At 34.8% G+C, this 22,956-nt stretch overlaps 3 protein-coding genes across 6 annotated transcripts in view; all 3 read left to right on the top strand.

The window, feature by feature from the left end:
- The window catches only part of LOC149549187 (Rab3 GTPase-activating protein non-catalytic subunit), a 131,398-nt gene that overhangs the window by 45,227 nt on the left and 63,215 nt on the right, over window positions 1–22,956 (top strand). The window lies entirely within an intron of this gene.
- LOC149549189 (uncharacterized) lies at window positions 19,842–20,764 on the top strand. The gene is made up of 2 exons (XM_089792603.1): window positions 19,842–19,960; window positions 20,181–20,764. Exon 2 carries the CDS (start codon window positions 20,213–20,215, stop codon window positions 20,639–20,641), a length of 429 nt encoding a protein of 142 aa, XP_089648729.1. The 5' UTR covers window positions 19,842–19,960; window positions 20,181–20,212; the 3' UTR covers window positions 20,642–20,764.
- LOC149549188 (uncharacterized) lies at window positions 20,649–22,202 on the top strand. The gene is made up of 5 exons (XM_089792602.1): window positions 20,649–20,829; window positions 20,979–21,185; window positions 21,297–21,449; window positions 21,535–21,935; window positions 22,040–22,202. The coding sequence occupies exons 1-5, from the start codon at window positions 20,763–20,765 to the stop codon at window positions 22,067–22,069; spliced, it is 858 nt and encodes a 285-aa protein (XP_089648728.1). The 5' UTR covers window positions 20,649–20,762; the 3' UTR covers window positions 22,070–22,202.

Here is a 22,956-nt window from a genome sequence, read left to right as displayed (position 1 = left end):
ACTTCAACTATAAACCAAACAATTGTATTTAATGATTTCAAAGACCAGTGCCTTGTTTATTTTGGCAATGGAGTTAACACAATGAAAACTCTTATGTACAACTTTATGAGTCAATATATTGTAACAGATGGAATATTGTGATTGATGTCAAAGAGTTTCAGGGATATGTGGAATATTGTTAGCAATGTCAAAGGAAGATTGAAGAAAGTTTTAGAAAGATTATCACCTTTAATGATATGCTTTTAATAAGCGTTAGAAAAGAAATAAATACATTGCTTATATCAACACTATCAAAGGAAGATGCAATATCATGATATGAGTACACAAAGACCAACTGTGAAATACTGTTAGAGTAACTTCAGTTTATTCATATATTAGAACAAGAGCAACGACCTATATATTATAGCTAAGTTATTGATGTTGGTTCTAATGCTGATGCGGGGTGCTGATGCACGGATGCGTGGATTTTTTTTTTTGATTTTGGATGTGTTTGGGTGCATCCATACATAAATATTTAAAAAATAAATTATATATATAAACACCATAATTTATGTATGCAAAGAAATACAAGAAATATACAAAAATAAAACATTCTGTAGCAATTAGCATAATCAAATTGAAATAATAGTAATAAGAGAATGAATGACAATGAATGACCTCTTTTAGGGTTATTTTAGGGTTGTGAGGCAAATAGGAGAAAAAATATAATAAAAAAACCTATTAAACACATATTTTAATAAGTTATTTAAGTGACTGGGCGCTCAAAATGGCTGGATGCTCACGAGATGCGCCCGAATGCCCAACAGATTCTCTCCGGATGCTCTCCCAAGTATCTTGCACGCATCCGCAGGAGAGAAGCAAGATTCCTGGCAGCATCCACGACGCATCCTAATGCCTCCGAGCATCACAAGGCATCCACACCCGCATCTGCCTTATTTCCAGACGCATCGGTAACTAAGTATAATAGTGACTGAAGAAACAGTTGGGATAGTTTTCTCAAATAAGCAATGGGAAACATAATTCTAAAAGTCAATAGAAAGTCTAGAACAAGAGGGAAAAGTCCCTGAGGCAGAACTGCGAAGAAGAGCTTCTAAAGTCAGCGTTTGGATTGAAAAATTGAAAGGATGAAAGTAATGTATAAAGCATTGATAATATAGTAATCATGAACAAAGAAAAACCAGTCACAATGGACAACTATGAATATGGCAATGTGAACAAATGTTATAGGAATGCCATCGGATTTTGAAGTCTACAGTCATTGTAAGTTTCAGTTTGTGATGAGGCATGGTAGATGGTTTATTAAAAGTAAAATCAAGGGTTTGTACTTGGCAATTACTTAATATCATTCACATATTATAGAGAACTTATGATCACATATTGTAGAGAAGAGTATCCAAATGACAAGATATGAATCAAGTAGTATAAATGCATAAACATTTGAATACGACGAAGGAATATGAATTAACGGTATTTAGAAGAGTAATAACAACTTTTGGTCAAAACATGTCAGATGTAATACGGGTTATGTGTATGATGCTGAAATGAAGAGGATTTGAAGGTGGAAGACAAATAATGTACAAGCTATGACTAAAGGATAATAATATGTAGGCATGGTAATCATCCGCTGTGGAAGAATATCATTCAAAGTACGCATCCCATTCAGATACAACATTATCGGGTCTCTAGAAATACCTTCAACAAGTTCAACTCCTGTCGTAAGTTAGACATGACCTTCCATAATAGCATTTGAACTCTAGGTCGATACCAAATTCACAATCAGCGGTTAAATGAAGGGGATTATTTTCTACTACTTAGCGATAAGAATATACGATGATCATGTTGGGAGGTTGGTGCCTCTGTCCCCTTTAGGTGAAGGTACCATTCAGCATAGACCGATGGATTTGTGACATGTGCTTAACCACCTCTTGTGGATCTTTGTCTCTGGCAGTTGTGACACTTATTGACAGCTCGAGCTTTTGGTGTAACAACAATGGTGATTCCAACAAGTGGTATCAGAGCACTGGGTTATGGGTTCAAATCCCTCGGGTCATGTTGGGGGGGGGGATTGTTGGGAGGTTAGTGCCTCTGTCCCCTTTAGGTGTAGGTACTGTTCAGCATAGACCGATGGATTTGTGACACGTGCTTAACCGCCTCCTGTGGACCCTTGTCTCTGGCTGTTGTGACGTTCATTGACAGCTTGAGCTTTTGGTGTAACGGCAACAATGATTCCAACAGATCACACAACAGTTAAACTAATATGTTTCTAGCATAAAGACAAAATAACGAGCCCGAATCAAGATGCAAGTCATAAAACTTCAACGTGGAAGACAATACAGCTACGATTCAATATGAGTCATAATATCTCAAATAGGTTTGTATTGATGCGGTGCACATGAATGAAGAATATCATCACTTCAAATAAAGTGTATCCCATCAAGATAACGAGCCACATAATCAAGCTTTGTCATCATTTCTTTTGAAAAAGAAGGAACTTACGATGAGTAGAAGTAATAGAGCATTGAGGAATTCTTCTTAGGGGGAGTACGAGAGAACTTTCATAGTGGGAGAATTTGATGATCATCCCTTTGCCATTGATGTCCAAGGGGGAGAGATATAGAAAGGAGGAGAACCAAAAGGGATGAGGAAGTATTGCCATCAATGACAAAGGGGTAGATTGATGGAATATTGTCATTGATGTCAAATAGTTTCAAGGAGATCTGTGGAATATTGTCAGCAATGTCAAAGGAAGGTTGAAGAAAGTTTTAGAAAGATTATCACCTTTAATGATATGCATAAAATAAGCCTTAGAAATGAAATAAATAGATTGCCTATATCAGCACTATCAAAGGAAGATGCAATATCATGATATGAGTACACAAGCACCAACTGTAAAATACTGTCGGAGAAACTTCAGTTTATTCATATATTAGAACAAGAGGAATGGCCTGTATATTATAGTGACTGAAGAAACAGTTGGGATAGTTTTCTCAAATAAGCAATGGGAAACATAATTCTAAAAGTCAATAGAAAGTCTAGAACAAGTGGGAAAAGTCCGAGGCAGAGCTACAAAGAAGAGCTTCTAAAGTCAGTGTTTGGATTGAAAATTTGAAAGGATGAAAGTAATGTTTAAAGCATTGATAATATAGTAATCATGAACAAAGAAAAACCACTCACGATAGACAGCTATAAATATGGCAGTGCGAACAAATGCGACAGGAACACCATTGGGTTTTGAAGTCTACAGTCATTGTAAGTTTCAGTCTGTGACAAGGCATGGTAAATGGTTTGTTTGAAGTCAAACAACATATAGTCATCACAAGACAATGTTAATGGGAGTAGTGAAATGAATATTGAAGTCGCTGAAAGAAATTAAGAATATTGATGCTAACCCAGCAGGTCAAAGTGCCATTAGGTTTGAATATAAAAGGAGCCATATATCACTGGGTTTCAAATAGCAGCAACAAACGAAATAAAGCAGTGTTAATGGAGGTTGTACATGGTCTCAAAAAGTTCTTAATCAGAAATATCAAGACATAAACAAGCATCACAACAGTGAATAAAAGTAATAAGATTGTGAAGAATTGTTTGTACCACCTACAAAAATATTCAGCGCTTTGTAACTCATCATGGTTTCTATGCAAAAATACTAAACGAAGGTCAGCAGATTCACAAGTAGCAAAAAAGTTATACATGAGAAGAAGATGATGAGTGACATGTATTTGGAGATACGATTCTGTCAAAGGAAGTCAGTTTCAGCAATATATTCTGCCATGTCAGCAAAGGAATTAGAATGTCGAATAATGAGGAGATGTGAGCATTGGACGACACTGTGTGCATAAGCTTTGATATAAAATGCTTTGGGAGTATTTGAAAGTCAGGGCATGAACACAAACATTATGGCAAACATCCAATAATAAAAGATTGTCTTATTTAAAGTTTGCATATAAACAAATTGATGGAGCCTGATAAAAGAAAGAGGGCATGTATGTTTGATAGAGCTTGAAATCAAGACGTGCATGAGCAGCACTAAAAGATATTCTATAACATGTAATAGGTCAACCATAATAAGGATTCGAGTCAACATATAAGACAACGACGCTGATACTATGTAACATCTAGATTTCCCAGGGCTAAATTAACATCTAATATACTAAAAGAATTCAGTTATTACTTCGTTTCATAGGGAGACAGTTATATCATTCAGGTTCATTTGAATAAGATTTACCATTCAAATCAGTTAGACGAAATTTCTTAACTTAAAAACTTGAAATATCATCAAATGAAATTATTACAGAAATTGAAAACTACATACCTCGGAAAACTAAGATCAAATTCAAACTAGGGATGCTTCTGCAACCACCCGAGTTAGTCCACACATACACTATAACAATTTCACATGACAACTATCATCTAAAAACCGCTATCTTAAAATCAAATGATAATTACAATTAAATAGTTCTATTAGTATAAATAAGGGCATCACATACCATTGTATCAATTAGGGCATCATTTACCATCGGTTCATTTAGGGCTTCTGATACCGCTATCTCACTTAGGGCTTCCAATACCTCGGATTCATTTTAGGACTTCCGTGACCACGGATTCAATTTAGGGCTTCTGCAATGACGAATTCAATTTTAGGGCTTCCGTGACGACAGATTCAATTTAGGGCTTCTGCGACCACGGATTCAATTAGGGTTTCCAATACCACTGTATCATTTAAGGTTCCAGCTCTCACACAATCAATTAGGGCTTCAAATTTCTTTTCCTTCCGTTTACTTATCTATGACAGTAACTCAAGATTAGAAATATACTTTTATTCGATATTCATATAAATGAAAAATAATTTATGAATCTATCCCTTACATTTAGGTGTAAAATAATAGTAACAATGAAAGAACTCAATTTAATCTTACCTCGTAAATAAAAGTAATATTACCTGTTTTCCGATTGACAATTGAATGCATAGCTTATCTTTGTCTAACGCACGACTGACATCTTGGGAAGCGGTGAAACATTGTCAGGGGCTTAACCACCCAACCTTGAACCAAAAATCTTATCCCCCACACGATCTCTAACGAGAAAGGCCCTCCCTACCCGGAATACACAGTGGTCCTCTTGCCATTCATTGGGCTTCTTGGTATAAACTTACCACACGACTTGACAACAGGAGATCACAATAATAGGAATATGCATGAACTATTAATTAATTAATATTAAATGATAAATATTGAAATGACATAATTGATATTGATTCAAATTATTGGTGATTCCATTCGTAGACCTCATCACCCATCTTCTCGGCTACACAGCCGAGTGAGTCCCAGATATTCGGAATTCTTAGAGTAGATGGCTCTATCAATTATTCAAGAGATTACATACAACCATCATTCTATGTTTACATAAAATATGTTCTTTAAAGATTTCAAAATTCAAATGCTCAATTACTTAAATTAATCATAACTGAATTCTCATCTTCGTTCTTGCAGACCCTCTACACCTCCTCACTATTTCAGGCTACCATGCCAGTGATTCCCAGGTGCTCACGAGTCATATCCAACATACAACTCTCCACTTACTATGGCATTATCACCAGTGAGTTCCTTGGTGTGGATTCATTTATCATCTCATCATGAAAAGAAAGAATGTATTAAGTTCTGTTCAAAAATTATCATGCATGGTTAATGTTGCTCATTCAAGGTTGAAACTCTAAGTTCAAAACAAAGATTATCAAGGGGATATTGAACTGAATATTTGAACCAGAATCTTCTCTTATCAAATCGATTTCAGGCTGAAAGGAAAAAGGTGGGTTCAGTATTTAAATTAAAACATAACACATTCACAAATTGGTATGAACTCATTTCAACTTCAGCTGGATTCTATCAGATAGACAAGCTTACAATTGACATAACAAAATGATAAGATTATGTTTATAGTCGGCATGGTTTCCAATAGATAAAGCAAAAATATAGATGTGTATATACTACCTATCATTCTTTGCAATTGAATGAAACTATGGAAACGATTTCACAATTTTCTTATTACTGTTGTTATAAAAATGAGAAAAGCTAAACTGAGAACCAACGGACTTAGCATATAAATAATCTTGGATTGCTATGTAATGACTTGGCAAAATAAAGAAAGGAAAAACAGGAAGCGTCATGTGCCATACGTGACTGCTTAAGCATTTTTGGAAGGCTTGCACTTGGAATGAATTCTTAATTCCAGAACTGTGATCTGCGGCAAATGATAATAAGAGCACAGGCGAATGCAAACTCGAATCTTTGATCTCTGTTTTTGGGATTCTAGCGGCTATGGATTTTCAAGATTGAAGGAAATGAAATCGTATCCTGCACAATTACGGGGGGTCTAATAAATAATAAAGAGCCCGACTTTATGGCTTCCATCCGTTACAAGAAACCTTTGAATGCCATTCAAATCAAAAAAATTTAAAAGGGAAAATAAAGTTTAAAAAATAATTATACAATTCAAATTGTCAAACAATTAAATCGATCTCCCTGCCAAGTATTATTGTTAAAAAGCAAGGAATATTAAATCGGAAAGAATAGAGTTGAAAAGTTATAATTCGAGAATTATAATAATTGAAATGTTATTATAATTCGAACGTTATTAAAATCTTATATGAACAAGCAACATTACTTTATTAATTATTAAATTATAATGGTGCCAAATCATTTATATAATATGCACATTTATAAATATTAATTAAAATAATATGATGAAAGATATATTAAAATCCTTTGAGATATGTTTATATTTTAGTTCAATTATTTTAATTAAATTAATTATTAACAACTCATGCGGTTGCAAAGATGTGTCCTGTTTCAAATCACTAGGTCCTCTACCTGTTTGCCCAGTGATGGTGATGCCTTGCCTAGTTCATTTCTGACAATGCTTCCACCACTTCGACATGCTCCCTGCAAGGAATTTCTCTGTAATTATAAAATCATAAATAATCATAACAATTAACCTTTCATCTTAATTCTATGAATTCGCGATTAACGATCAACTAACATGTCATCTGCACTTGAAATCATAATGACCAACTATCTTACCATTTCACCAGATTATATCAAATTAAACTGCCAACTGACTTCATGTGAACCTCAACGGCTATATTTCAAGCTAGGTCAAAAATTGGGATGTAACATACAAAGAGTTAATGGAATCACACATAGGATACAAAAGAGATTATACAAGGCAAAGTAACAAGAATCGGAATCGGATCGAAATCGGCAAGGCCGAATCAAATCGTGAATCGGCCATGAATCGGAAAATTAAAAAAACCCTTGAAATTTAGTGAGTAACTTATTTCATAAACCCTTTATCGCTGATTCGATTCACCGATTCACAAAAAATCGTTTGGCTTGAATCGAATCGCCGAATCGCATGAATCGCCGTGATTCTTGGAACTATGATACAAGGAATAGACAAGAAAGACCTATCTTTGTATGGAGAAAGAAAGAATACAATAAGGAGAATGAATCTTTATGGACTTTGAAACAAAATAATCAAAAGAGAAGAACGAGGAAAGTTTGGAGAAAGAAGATAGCCGATGGAGAAAATGAAATCAATGCAAGTGCAAATTGCATTTTATACACCTCCTAGCTTGTAAGGAAAAGCATAAACTTAGGGTAAGTTTCAGATGAGAGTATCCTTAAACCCTTGGAAATTGAGATTGTTGAAAAGAAAGAGAGTTGATTCTAAGCTAATCTCAATGATGTCACGGTTCATTCTTAGAGGACCGTAATATGATTTGAAGAAGTAATACAACATCAAAGTTCAATGCCAAATGAGCCATATCATTCTAATACGAAGACAAACAAATCAGGTATATGCAACCAGCCTAGAGTCACAATAAGGAGTATTATTGAAGACATGATTCAGATAAATAAACAAAAGCATATCCAACACAAGAAAAATATCGTGCAAGAGGAGTATTGTGGAAGATGTACCAAATAAAGTAATTGAAGACAAAGTTAGGTCAGTGGCTATAATATAAACAGATTATTAAATGAAGGTAGGTTTGACTATATGCAACATCATCATTGCCCATAAACAATATCCAACAAGTGGTATCAGAGCGTTGGGTTATGGGTTCAAATCCTTCGGATCATGCTGGGGGGGGGTTGTTGGGAGGTTGGGGCCTCCGTCCCCTCTAGTTGAAGGTATTGTTCAACATAAACTGATGGATTTGTGACATGTGCTTAACCGCCTCTTGTAGATCCTTGTCTCTGGCTGTTGTGATGTTTATTGATAACTCGAGCTTTTGGTGTAACGGCAACAACTAGAGAAAAGGTTCTACAAGAGGCAGTTAAGCACATGTCACAAATCCATCGGTCTATGCTGAACAATAGGTTCACCTAGAGGGGATGGAGGCACCAACCTCCCAATAGTAACATATCATCAACTATTCCTGTGCTCTAGAAGAAAAATCACCTTATGCAATTCGATGCTAGTCCAAAAGGATTCTAACTTCATTGGTGGGAAGCCCAATTAGACAGAGATGAGGAAATACATATATTTCACACTATCCCTAATTATCAGACAAAGAATGCTATGACAAATCTGACACATGAGCATTTTCGGAAATAATCCAATAATTGCCTTATTGATCAAATTGTAATTTATTTCTTTGCCTTGAATAAAAAACAAAGATCTTTTATATATCATTACAATATAATATATTAGTTTATATTGAAAGCCATGACTTCTACTCTTTATTCCTTCTTACAAGATCTGAATGTTTTTTTATAATAATTGTATTGCTTGTTTTTAATATGTCTTTTCTATCTTTCACACCTTATATTTATATATTACAAAAGAATCACTTGGTTACATCCAACCAATATGACTTTTCAAAATAGAAAACTTATTACTTATTTTTCCTGTAGCATGATTGTTTATGTGATTAAAAAATTTTAGTTGCCCAAGGCTTCAGGAATGCCGTGCATAAAAATAAATAGGATTACTGACTTTAGAAAAGGTATGATTGAGTAATTCCTCCCTTTCTACCGTAATGTGCTCTTTGCAGATTTGAGGGGCTTCCTAGTGGTCGCTTGCAATTATTCAAGAAGTTTTACCCATGAAGCGCTTGTCAACGCTCATGGCCTGGATGACATGATACCCTCACACGTCTCTTCTTTCCTTTATTATATGTCACAGTCCTTATATGGTTGTCGTTCAATCATACTTGTTGTCTCACTCCCAAACTCTTTGTTTCAATTTGAACTATGTTACCTCCGTCTTTGTATTGTGTTGGTGTTGAAGCAACTTTTTCTCTGGACTGATTTGAACGGTGATGCTACTCATCTGGTTCATCCATAATGAAATTTTTGGTATCATTTTGAAATAGATATCTCGTATGTTCATCTTATATATAGGTATATATATTTTTACATCCTCCATAGCTTTGTTACCACAACTCGTGCCAGAATATATACCTGGGTACTTTTGTGATTTAAAACCCTCATTCCTGGCTAAGTGGAAATGGATCTTTCTGAGATCGCATAGCTTCTACACAGACAATTACAATGATGCACAGTTCTGCTAAAATAAACACTTTATTGCCATCATTATGTATCAATTGTAAGTTTTCCATCGTAAGAGCTTTCTCCAGTTCCGCACGATATGTTTGGTTATAAGTCTGGAGTTTCTCCCCTCTTCCCACCACTATTGTAGAATCAAGCACTTTCAACGTCGCTCTTAAATTCTGAAATAGGAAAGTGATTTGTATTTTTTGTTCCAAGATATGAATCAGATTCCATGTGCATATGTTTAAGCAGTCCACTCATCATCTTCTTTCCATGGTCTTGCTTCATGTTATCTGTGTATGCCAAGTGATGTGTATCATTTTTCTATTGCTGCTTTTGGATAGTTTGGCATTGTGCAATATACACTGCTTATATTGATCGCTGTCAAAGATCTTTGAATATGAATTGCTGGTGATAATAGAGTTTCATATCTCCCAGACGGCTGCCATATATACCATTTGACTCAGAGTTACTGTTCGAGAGTTAATTGATTTCCTGAGAAACATCAACAACACCCTTTCAAAATCTTCAATCTAATTTGTCCTATCTTCATTCTGTATAGGCATATTATAATTTCAATCTCCCTGGTAGTCTTCTATGAAGTTAGATTCATGTTATTCTTTAATGTAAGCATTCTGTTTATAGGAATATGTTGCATTTGCTGTAGATTACCAGTCTCCGATGTCATTACCATATGAATTATTTAAGGTCACCATACATGTATTTGACTTAATTATTACAGAAGCAAAACTCTTCTTTATCAATGATGAACTAATTTTCTCCTTTGGTGGTAATGGTTATACTTTTGCAAATCCCATGTACAGATAATTCCTGTATCTCCACCAGCAGCAATGATTTGTCCATCAGATCTAAAATGGCCTGAGTATGCATCAATAATGTATAAATTTTATTAAAACATCACAGCAAGTCCCTCTCTGTACAGTTCTGATTGGAGGTTTGGTCTTGGACTGCCGTAGAGTTAACAATGCATCATTTCCCTCAAACTGTTTGTCATACAAGCTCTGATATCTTTGCAGGAGTTTCACCATATCCTTTTTACTTCATGTGTGCAAATTTTGCTATGTTCATGGCTTTCAGTGCATGCTTGTTAATCTATCAACGACAATACTTCATCAAGTGGAGGCCAATTTTTTTGCAAAAAATTAGGGGCTCTATCAGGGTGTGTAAAAAATGGCGTCTAAAAGAAATACCTTTTTTAGAAAATGTGGACAACAACCTTCCAGAAAACAAGCCGCGATCCTTCTAAAACATGCTGTAAACGCAAACGCACCCATGAGGGAACAAATGACCAGAAGTTAAGTCATTTTTGACTAGATGTAGGTGCAAAAAGGCCTTCAACCTCGGTACAAGAAAACTTTGACCAAAAGACTGCAGAAAATGGCAATGAAAAAACTCCAGTTTTTGCACTAACGATTTTCCAGATATTTTGAAAAAAATCTTAGAAAGAATAATTTCATGAAGAAATTATATATTTTTTTGAAAAAAATCATGAAGGCGTTGATACCATATTACTGAGAAGTAATTGGTAAAATATTTGTTGATATGGCATCTAAAAGAAATACCTTTTTTAAGAAAATGTGGACGACAACCTTCCAAAAAACAAGCTACAATCCTTCTAAAACATGCTGTAAACGCTAATGCACCCATGAGGGAACAAATGACCAGAAGTTAAGTCATTTTTGACTAGATGTAGGTGCAAAAAGGCCTTCAACCTTGGTACAAGAAAACTTTGACCAAAAGACTGCAGAAAATAGCAATGAAAAAACGGTACCCCAGTTTTTGCACTAATGATTTTTCAGATATTTTGAAAAAAAATTTAGAAAGAATAATTTCATGAAGAAATTATTTTTTTTTTTGGAAAAAAATCATGAAGGCGTTGATACCATATTACCGAGAAGTAATTGGTAAAATATTTGTTGTATTAACAAATGATCAAAACAATCAATTATAAAAAAAATCAGTGTAACACGGGGACTCGCACCTCCTCCCATACCTCGAAGTACCCGTCCCCGAAACGCCCCCACACTGGGTACTTGTGCACCCAAGTACCCCCACCTCCACCATTCGACAACGATGCTGCCATTGGAATGGGTACTTGGATTTCTATTTGATTTTTCATTCTTGATTGTTACTATTGGGTATGTAATATAATACTATGCTGAATGTTCAATGATTCTAGTTCATGTTACAATTTTTCTATGTTCAAGTATTTTAATTTGGTATGTTCTATTGAAACTTCATTTCATAACAAGCATTTCAAGTTCCGTATATATACTATACAGCACACCTCCTTACCCCATCCTCCTCTTGCCACTGTCCCCTGGCCGTCCCGAAAATAAGGCCCATTTTCCCCCGTCTCTGAAACTCGTCCCAACACCCTGCCTTCCTGACATACCCTAGTACTGGTGCAACATTGAAAAATTTACAAATGTATAAAATAAAATGTTTCTAATAAGAAACAGAAGAAGATGGTAGAAATGATCTTATCTACCTGCTTTACATAATATACAAAAGATGACCATTAAAGTACTATAATAATATTCTAAGGAAGCAACCTACAACATAATGGTAAGTTGTAAATCTCTCATCTAGGAGGTCTTGATTTTAAGTCTACTTGAGCTTCACAAATATAATTAATTTCAACAACTGATAATAATTAATCTCAACAAAGTAATAATAATTAATATCGCCTTCAGTCCATTACCCATATAAAATAAAATATAATGTATTCTAATAATATAATCAAGAGAAGGATGAGGAATGACCTATAAGGAAGGTGTAAAAATGTAACTTGGGACTAAAAGCTGAATATCCGGATGTATCTATGTACTTTATGATATATCAAGGCTTAGGCTCTCTCTCTCTCTCTCTCTCTCTCTCTCTCTCTCTTTCTCTCTATCTATCTATAAAGAGAAGGCCTTTCTTACTTATAATCGGGGTTTTGAAATGTAAGTACAAGTGCACTTGGGAAGTTTTATTGCTTGCAATCAGGTTTGTATGCGTACTTGCAAGTGACAAAGAGACTTCATTTGTGCTTGGAAAACATTTGCAATCGTGTTTTTAAAGCCCACTTACTAGTAAGGGAAACAGTCAACTCTTTTTGGCAAAATAAACTCACATACGGTTTTTTAAATTCTGTTTGCAAGTGTGAAAAATATTCTTGAAGTTCCTTCTTTGGGGGAAAATCATGCTTTTCAACTTGAATCATTTTGGGGAAGAACATGTATTGTTTTTTAAAACAATACTCTCAAACAATAAATTCCAAAATCTCTTTATGAGAACCAAAAATATGAAGAGAAAGAAGTCTTGAACTATGAAGAAAATCCTCAAATCCTTGCAGATTCGAATTTAGGAAAAGATCTCCAAATTGCAGCTATATGGGCAACAAAACCTTGACTAAATATCCTCTATGATCAATGGATTTTCAGTCCTTCAACAAATGTCCACAAACCAAAACGCTTGAGAATAGCAACTTCCAAGACTGATTTAAAACCTAAAATGAGGTTTAAATCTGCTGCTGCAAGCTGACTTGTATTACTTGCAAAAAATGATACCTTTGTCAAAATCATGCTTTGGATTTGCTAATGCAAGCACAAGGCATTTTTAGTATGCATATCCTGCAACTTAGAGATAATTTTTAAATGACAAACTATGACTTAAAGAGCAGGTCAGTGTTTGTGGATGATATTGCAAGTAAAACCATAACTTACAAATACACCTCCTTCATTTGCATCAGACTTTTAGAGTCTTTATTGCAAGCATTGAAGTTTTTAAAAGGGAAAATAAATAATTTAGTTGGGCTTTAAAAACCTTACTACAACCCTTATTGAAACAACTATTCTTCATTAGGAATACATTAACAAACTTTTCTGACTGTGTTGCAAGCTTTTTAGTATTTTAAAGTTATCAACAATGTTTTTGGTCAGGCTATAAAAGTCTGATTACAACTAAACTTTTCACTATAAATACATTTGCAATGTCTTGTAGAAAGAGTATATACGAGTTTTATGTTGCCTTTTACAAGCATTTTAAGTTCAAGAGAAGTCATGCAATCAGGTTTTGAAACCCCACTTGCATTGTAACATATTCATTAAAAGTTAAAAAATTGATTTCCCTTTAAAATGTTATTTCAAATGCTATGGTGGACATTTATCTATTTCAAGTGCAACGATGGACTTTTATCTCTCCATTACAAGTGAATGCTTCTCAGAACAAGTTATAGTGACTCTCAAAAAGCCTAACTTCATGACTTAAGAGGCTTTTTAAACAGAGAACAGTGAACTGCAGTCAGGTTTTGAAACCCCACTTGCATGTAGCTTATTATCTCTTTGAATATAGCTTGGAATGAAGCCTATGATAGCTCAAAACAAGTGAAATTCAAGAAGCAGTAAACCTAGGACTTAAACAAAACAAATAACAAACAAAACAATCAAGAAAAATTAATCAAGGACTTGAATATTACCAAAAATCAAATACCTACAATCAGGAAATAAAAACATGAGGTTGCAAGAAAGATAAAGAAAAAGTCATCAAAAATCTCCAAAAATGGCATTTGTAGGATGAAAAACTTAGACCAATTAAAGGTATAACAAATTACCCATGAAAATCTTTTTTAGATTGCCTATCTTAGAGAGTTTTAACTACAAATTTACAAAAAAATTCGTACTGTTGCCTAATTTTGTGAATACAAAATGAAAGATAACAATCTAGAGCATCATCACTTTGGAGACCAGCCACCAGAACACATGGCTCCATGGATGATCTGCAAACAGCTCAAGAATTCCCCCTCTTTGCCGTGGTAGCAAGATGATAGGCACTAGGAATTTTCAAATACCCAATGATTATTTTAACAGAAATCCAGTCTTGTCTGTGCAAGGGAAAATTGACACTTTTTCAATATGGACTGTGATACATTTTGCAATTGTTCAACATTTTGCTGAAGGAAGATGCTAAGGAGGAACTGACAAGGATTAAGTCATAATTTTGTCCCCCAATATAATGAAATTATCAAATGGTAGAATTCTACTGGGGAAACCCATTCACTTACCACCAAATCTGATAATTGGCTTCTAGTTTATGGATGAAATCCTCAGTAAAAGATGCCTTTTCCAGGGCAACATCCAAATGGCAAGCCCTTCTTCACCTGACACCTCTATCATAAAATGCAGAGTCAAAATGTTTGTAATGCTAACTGTTTTTCTCAAGTACTGTAAGAGAAAACACTACTATGAGGAAAGTCTTTGGCTGAAAACTCCCTTTTCATTGTACTTGACGCAACGTCGATAAGCCAAAATCTAGAGACTTTGCTCAACTAAAAGCCCTCAATACAAGGAAACAACACAATGCTACATTTGAAGGGAGCAATGCAAGGAACATAAATTTGGAGACGCACAAGTGAAGGGTGCAATGTGTATTCTAGTCTAGAAAAATACAAGAGGACCTTTATTTCCACTCAAAGGCCTTTCAGAAAGAGACAAATCCAATTTAAAGCTATGGTTTTTCTGCTATGTTATATGAGGAGATCAAAAGTTTTGAACAATGATATCTTGCCCATGAATGTGTTTCTCAGTCAACAGTTGTGCCAAACTCCACTCAGCTGTGTCATTGTTGAGCTTGGCAGAGAAGGGAATTCAGTCATTCCTTTCTTTAGCAAAAGTTTTGGCAACAACTGTACATACTTGAAAGCAATGACTAGACACAACCTTATCAAAATGACTGCACAAAAGACAACTTCATCTTAGATTAATATTAAATTTATACTAACTATATATTTATAGATCTATTAATTAATATATTATTTATAAATTATTCATTTGTTTTTAGTTTATATGGTAAATTTATTGTTGTTTATATTTGTTAATTAATTGGTAATAATAAATTTCAATTTTTTATTGTCATTAAATATCAAATATTTGCATTATCTACACCACTGTCTATAATGTCCCCACTATTAGGGTTAGCTTAAGACAAGTAATTCCTACAAAATAAATGTCAGAATTAATTTTTAAACAATACAAGTCTAACCTCTATCTGAACCCCAATAAAGACGTCTCCAGATTGGGATCTCTAACCCTCTTGAGGATCTCCAAAGTTCTGAATGATAATATCAATTCTAGAACAATCTTCAGTTATTTCAACATCATCTATGGAGTGCACACCCTAAGGTTCTTCTTGGACGAGACATTCTCTATCCAAGGTCAACCACATATGCATATGTTGACATCAGCAGAATATTTTGGCACATGGAGATTATATTAATCCTAGTCATGTCGGTAGATGTAGATCATAACGATTTCACATACTAGCATTGTAGGGGTTCTATCAATCTCCATGATGCTAGTCTTACATATTGACACTACAAAGTTTAGGTTCCATCTCTTCTCCCATATGGAGCTATGTTGACCTCTTCATATTGCATAAAACATTTTTCATTATAACATTAATAGCTTATTCATTTGTCAATTTCCACATTGTATATTCATCTTATTAACACATTATATGTTAATAAAGAAAGCTTTGAATGTATAACATACCTCATATACATACCTTTATGATGCCTTTCCCACCTTTTAGAGCTTTTTTTTCTCACGTTAAATATATGCCAAATGCCACTATATGTCTTTTGTTATCTTATTCTGTTTTCTTTTTTTGATATGCTTCTCCCTTTTTTCATTTATTCAACAGTGAATAAAAATCTTGTTTTATTTATTGTCTGTGTCCTTTTAAAAGTCACAACCCTTCATAATCACAATCTTTTAGACAAGTCACAACACTTCATAATTAAAACCTTTTCGAAGAGTCACGACCATTTGTAATTACAACCCTTTCAAAGAGTCATATCCTTTCATCATTGCAACCTTTTGGAAAACTCCCTTATTCTCTTCTCATTCCTTTCCTCTTTCATTAATCCTTCTCTAACTCATAACTTCTCCTTCTCTTCCTTTCTTTCAAATTATCGCCCCTCCCATTTATATCTTAATTTGGATGAGTCGCATCTCTTTATTACATATCTCTTGAGTATTAATTAGATTTAGTTAATTTATGTTATTCTATATTATATTATTTATTTACATATTTATTTTATGTTTATTATCATTTATTACTAAATCCTATTTAGAAATGTAATATACATTCTACAACATTCTCTCTTGTAGTTAATTTTATTTATTCATTTATTCATGTATTTATTTTAATAATAATTTAATTGTTTTAAATCTTATTTTAAATATTTTATCTATAATAGATTATATATATGCTATTGTTTATTTTAAAATTTTATTGTAATAGATTTTATTATCATTATACTATTATTATTTATTTAATAATATTGTATTATCTAATTATTATTGAAATTCCATCTTAAATTGGGAACATGACACTGCCCCTGCCATCTCTGCATCTCCTAATCCAAAATTCAGTGGAATGCTGCTTTTTAAAAAAAGAGCAGATATGAAAACAGCAAAATAGTGCATAAAATATAAATAACCTCAGTATGACCAAAACCAGCCATACTGAAACCCTGGGAAAAATGAGCAAACTCTGAACCCCAAACCAAATCCATACCAGCAAAATAGCAATAAACTCTATAAGCTATTTGGGTCAAAAGTACAAAATGCGTATGCTAGTTTGGAACAACAGCTCTTTAGGTTTGAGATAACCATTACTATGCCCTAGATTACAATTATTTAAAGCAAGTAGGGTTTTGGAGATACCTTTTTCCTCTGACTGATAATGCTGCAAGCAAGTTAGCAATCATTTATAAGTTTAGTTCATAATTAAACATTCTTGTGTTACGAATAAACATATATTAGAAGTGCAGATTCAATCAGTAGATTATTTGAATTAGATTTATGGGATCCCAACCACAAGACTAATAAGATATGATGATTTAATGAGTTGCCTGAGAGACCCCCTAACCTAGGTATGCGAGAGGATATACCATCCCTCTTGGCCTCATGTGGCCCTTGGCATACATATGAGGTGGCGTACCTAGTGAGGTGTCCTGTCGCTGTTTTCCTCAATCTTGCACATCTATCCTATTGAACATTCTTAATGTGTTTTGCTAGCCATGATTGAGAGCATGAGGGCCACTCACAATAGGGTGCCAAGAAAGTCCATCCTTCTAAAGCCCAAAGGTAGTCCCCTTTGGCTTCATGCTACTCCCTGGTCATATACCATGAGTTTTGGCGTGCTTAGAAGGTGATCCCAACACCATTCTCCTCCTTGTAATTCCCTCCATTTTTTTATTATGGCTGAACATCAGTGAGACAGTATACATATGCATAATATGATACATATATATGTGTGTGTGTGTGTTTCTAACCCTAACTTATTTCTCCATCAGTAACATATGTATATCTATTTGTCTATGTCTTGTTATGTAAGAAAGTCATAAACCAGTAAAAAGTGATATGATTATATACAGTAATGCAGATCAAATTATCTCTAGATATGAACAGTCAGTACTTCAGAAGTTAAGAAGATGTATGTAGACCACATTGTGTCCTGACGTAAATAAATTGTCTACAAGCCAGGCATTATGCAGATGTACAAAGAGTTATTTTATTACATGTGAAAAGCCTACCACAGTATATAATATGCAATTGCAAGTTATATCAATGTTTTATTTATGATCCAATTTCCTTTTTTACTCTGTTGATGATATGCATTTCCCATGATGATATGTATTTCCCAATCACTAATATCAACCATGTGCTCTTGCTGGTTCTCAACCATAAGACATAAGCAGTGATGTTGCAATAAACAATGGAATGATTGTGAAGTCTTACCAAAGTAAGACAATTTAATACTCTATTTTGTCTGTCCTTCCAATATTAGGCTGGGTCATGACAATCACTAAGCCTGTCTAGTAAATTTGATGAAAACTATTGATGTTAGAATGAAGATTCAAAATCAATGTTATTTTCTTATATGGAGAAAAGGGTAAAAGTTTATAGAAAAGGGTAAAAGTTTATTAAATCAGCAATAGCAAATCAAATACAAGAAACACCAGGCAACAAGTGACCCATAAGGTCACAGCCTACCCTTACATATCATTCTTAATAAACTGATCAAGAGTTTGAGCATAATCTAGAGGCAAATCACCTCTTCCCCCAACATTCCAGCAAATCTTCCTGGAAGCCCACTTAACCAAATAATCAGCTGCCTAATTCCACTCCTTTGGAATATAGCAAAAATAAATTGACTCCAGAGACTGTCCAATTCAAAATTTGTCTACCAACCATGCTAGATGCCAGTCAACATCCTCAAAATAAATGTTATCAAACAAAATAGTACTGAGTAATAAATTTAGTTATTTAGCTTTAACACTTGGCTAATTACTTATACAATCTTAGGAAACATTGAAATCTGTTTTCAACTCTTCAGTTGAGAAGGCTGGACATTGAACTACAATAACATAATATGTGACGTGTTCCTTGACAGCTAAAGGAGGAACGAGCATCCGAATATGGTGAGGTAGAAACAAATGGGTTTATTGTCCTTGTGGACAAAGATTTGGGCAATATATTTATCTGGTTATGAGGTACATGGTGTACTTGTTTGGTTGCTTCTAACAATCTAGGTGCAACATTTTGTATCCAGTCAAGTCTCCATCCTGCAGGGATATCTATGGTATTTACATGACCCTTTTGAAGTTGGACTTCTCCATTTAAGGTTCTGGCATAGGGCAGGTTATCTAATATAGCAGGATTGTTCATATTCATCAAACTGTATAAGACTTGTATTTGGATGGAAGCATATTTGAAAGCACTAAACATATTCATTCCATATAATGAACTAAACACACCCCAACAATTTAAAGAACCATAGTTGACTTCAGGGCTGGACTATCTCTGGTTGCTACTATCAAATTAGGATAATACAAGAAATACACAGATGTCATTCTTGACCATAGTAACGAGAATCGCTCGAAAATCGCGTGAATTGGCGATTCAGCGATCAGATTCATCACGAGCGATTTTTTTGGAATCGGAAATCGCCATAGCCGATTTTTTGTGGTGAATCGCATGAATCGCCGATATCGGCGATTCATGCAAAAAATCGCATAGATCGGTGCCAAAAATCGGCAAGAAATTGCCTGCGGCTAGAAAAGTATGGAGTTGGAAATTTAAAAAAAATAACTTGTTTTGTTTACTTTCTTTTTGACCTATTCTCTTTGTTATAACCCTAAAGGGCCTTCTATTTGTTAAGCATGAGTAGAAGAGAGGAAAAGTGAGAGAGAAGAAGAGAAAAGAAAAGCCATAGGTTTCTAACCAGCAAGAAGGAAGAGTACCAAAGAGATCAGCAAGCCATTTGGGGAGCCCATCAATTGCATTGGGAGCATTAAGGAGCCAATATCAACACTCCTCAACTCATTTGCAAGAGTTAAGTGCTCATTTTTTTCTTGCATGTTAGGGTATTATGCATTTTTTGTTAAATTTTTAGTGTATTATGCATTTTTTGTTAAATTTTTATAGTTTTCAAGATTATTAGTTTAAATCTTGAATGTTCTTTATTTTTACTAAGTTGCAAACTAGGGTTTGTTGTTTTGTAGCTTTTATTAGCTTCAAACTTTGATATTTAACATAAATTTTTTTATTGCAGCAGCCTTTGCTCTCATTTTTCGCAAATTCGCAATGGGTAAAAAAGATGAATGTTGGAAATATAACGAAGAGTTTCCTGGAAGAACCAAATATCAAACAAAATGTATGTTTTGTAAAGAAAAAATAACTTCCAGAGGTATTTATAGATTGAAATACCACATTGCTGCTACACCTGGACACGATGTTACAGTTTCCACTCACCAAACTCCTGAGGCAAAACGCACTTGCTTAATGGCATTAGAAAAAATTGAAAAAGACAAAGCAAATAGGAAAATGCAACTTGAAGGGTTAAGGGGTATTGGCTCCCATGTTCTCGCATCCGCAGCCGCATCCACATTTGCATCTGCATCAGCTTCCGCATCCGTAGGTTGTGTTGGAGAGGGTTCTTCTAGGCCTCTTTTTTATCTTAGTTCTTTCGATCGTGCTAGTGCTAGTGCTAGTCGGTCACATACTGAGACATAGTCCCACACCAACCTATTGTAGCCTAGAGTGCGGAAAAACAAAATGAACAGTTACTTTGTGCCCCGCACTACTCTTGGTTCCCAACCCGCGCTTGAGGGCATGGGTTTGAACAAGGAGATTCATGATGCTGCCAGAAAGGAGATATGCAAATTTTGACACTTTTGCAACATTCCATTTATTGCAGCCAAGTAATTTATTCTTTTTTCTTTGTTTTCTTTAAAGTTAAAATTAAAAGTAAAAGTAAAACTTTAATTATATCTACTTGTTTTATAATTTGAGTCTTTGACATCTAAAATTTTAATTTGTGACAAGGCTCCTTATTGATAGAACATGATAGATGTAGTTGCTATTTGTGGTTCGGGATTTAAAGCCCCAACTGAGGCTGAGTTGAGCGGATACCTCTTGGATGAGATGGTAGAGGACATGAGGGCTGAGCTCGAGGAGAACCGAAAGGAGTGGATTGCAAAGGGTTGCATCATCATGACTGATGGTTGGACAGATAAGAGGAATAGAACACTCCTCAATTTTTTTGTATCCTGTGGAGGTGATTGATCATTCTACTTTCCTACATACATAATTGTAAATTTTGATTTGTTGAATGCTAATTTGTTGATGATCCATTTAATATTATAATTCGTTGTTTTGTTACTTGTAGGATATACCATGTTCATCAAATCCATTGATGCTTCCGCACATGTAAAAAATGCCACATACTTATGTGAGGCTATTGAGGAAGTCATAGTAGAGGTGGGGGAACAAAATGTGATCCAGGTGGTGACGAATAATGTAGCAAGTTATGTTGCTACAGGTAAACTTTTAACTTTTCAAGTTTTGAAAATAAATTTATTTGAATTTTGAAATTTGAATTTCTAATTGACTTAAAATTGTTGTAGGCAAACTTTTGATGGAGAGGCACCCCACCATATTTTGGTCCCCTTGTGTGGCACACTGCATTGACCTCATGTTGGAGGAAATTGGCAAACTTGAGTTTGTCAAGTCATGTGTGGAAAGGGCAAAAAACATATGCAAATTCATTTATAATCATTCATTTGTCCTTAGCACAATGAGGAAGTACACAGAAGGCAAGGAGTTAGCTCGCCTAGGTATCACGAGGTTTGCCTCAAATTTCATCACCTTGCAATCCTTGTTGACGTCAAGAGATGAATTGAGGAGCATGTTTGTTGGGCGGGAGTGGATTTCCTCTTCCTATGCTACAACCACTGCAGGGATAGATGTGACGGATTGCATATTTGATGAGGATGGTTTTTGGAAACCCGCTAGAGAAATCCTTAAGGTAAATTTATTGCAATTTAACATTTAGTATTTTACTTTTACTTTAAGTTATATTATTTTATATTTAAGTTTTGACTCAATTTTTTTGTTTTACTTTATATGTAGGTCACTGAGCCCCTTGTAGCTTTGCTATGAACGGCTGATGGGGAGAAGCCCTCTATGGGCTACATTTATGAGGGCATGGATAGGGCCAAGGAGGCCATTAGAGCCCAACATGCAGGAGTGCAAGAGAGGTATAGCCCTATTTGGGACATCATCGATAGGAGATGGTGGAATCAGCTCCATTGACTCATCCATGTAGTAGCTTACTATTTGAGTCCGGCATTTTGTTTTCGTCTTGAGTTCAAGGCGGATGCAGAAGTTCTCATTGGCTTATACACAGTGATTCATAGGTTGAGCAGCGATGAAGATAGCGCTGTTGCGATTGTTGAGCTAGACTAGTTCAACAATAAAGAGGTGCTACTTTTCTCTGGCAGGATGGCCATAAATGCTCAGACAACACTACAGCCAGGTAAAAATTAAATAATATATTCAATGTTCATGAATCTAGATTCTAAACTTAAAGTTGTTTATGTAATTTTAGAGTTAACTTGTAATTTGTAAATGAGACTAATTGTTTCTATTTTCCCTTATTTCAGATAGATGGTGGATAATGTTTGGGGCCACAACCCCAAAACTTCAAAAAATTGTCATCCGTATTCTGAGTCAGCCAAGCAACACTTCTGGATGTGAGCGCAGTTGTCCATGTTTGAGTACATCCATTCGAAGAGGAGAAACAGGTTGACAGTACAGAAGTTGAATGATCTTGTCTTTGTTCATTACAACCTCTGTCTTAGGATCAGACAGATTTTGGGCATTGACTCCTCTCCGATCATTCTGGAGGAGATTGATCCAGAATCAGAGTGGCTCACAGAGGTTGTGGATCTAGTCTTCACTGAGGAAGACCGTGCGTGGGTTGACTAGGTGGATATAGAGGTTGAGGCAGCTAGAGCACGTTCTTCAGGCATTGGTAGACGCACACG

The sequence above is a fragment of the Cupressus sempervirens genome, chromosome 7 (assembly GCF_028749045.1).
Source record: "Cupressus sempervirens isolate cs-2001-9-10 chromosome 7, ASM2874904v1, whole genome shotgun sequence".
In the NCBI taxonomy this organism is placed as follows: Eukaryota; Viridiplantae; Streptophyta; class Pinopsida; order Cupressales; family Cupressaceae; genus Cupressus; species Cupressus sempervirens.
The sequence above is the reverse complement of the archived record's forward strand: the minus strand, read 5'-3'. Positions and strand labels throughout refer to the sequence as shown.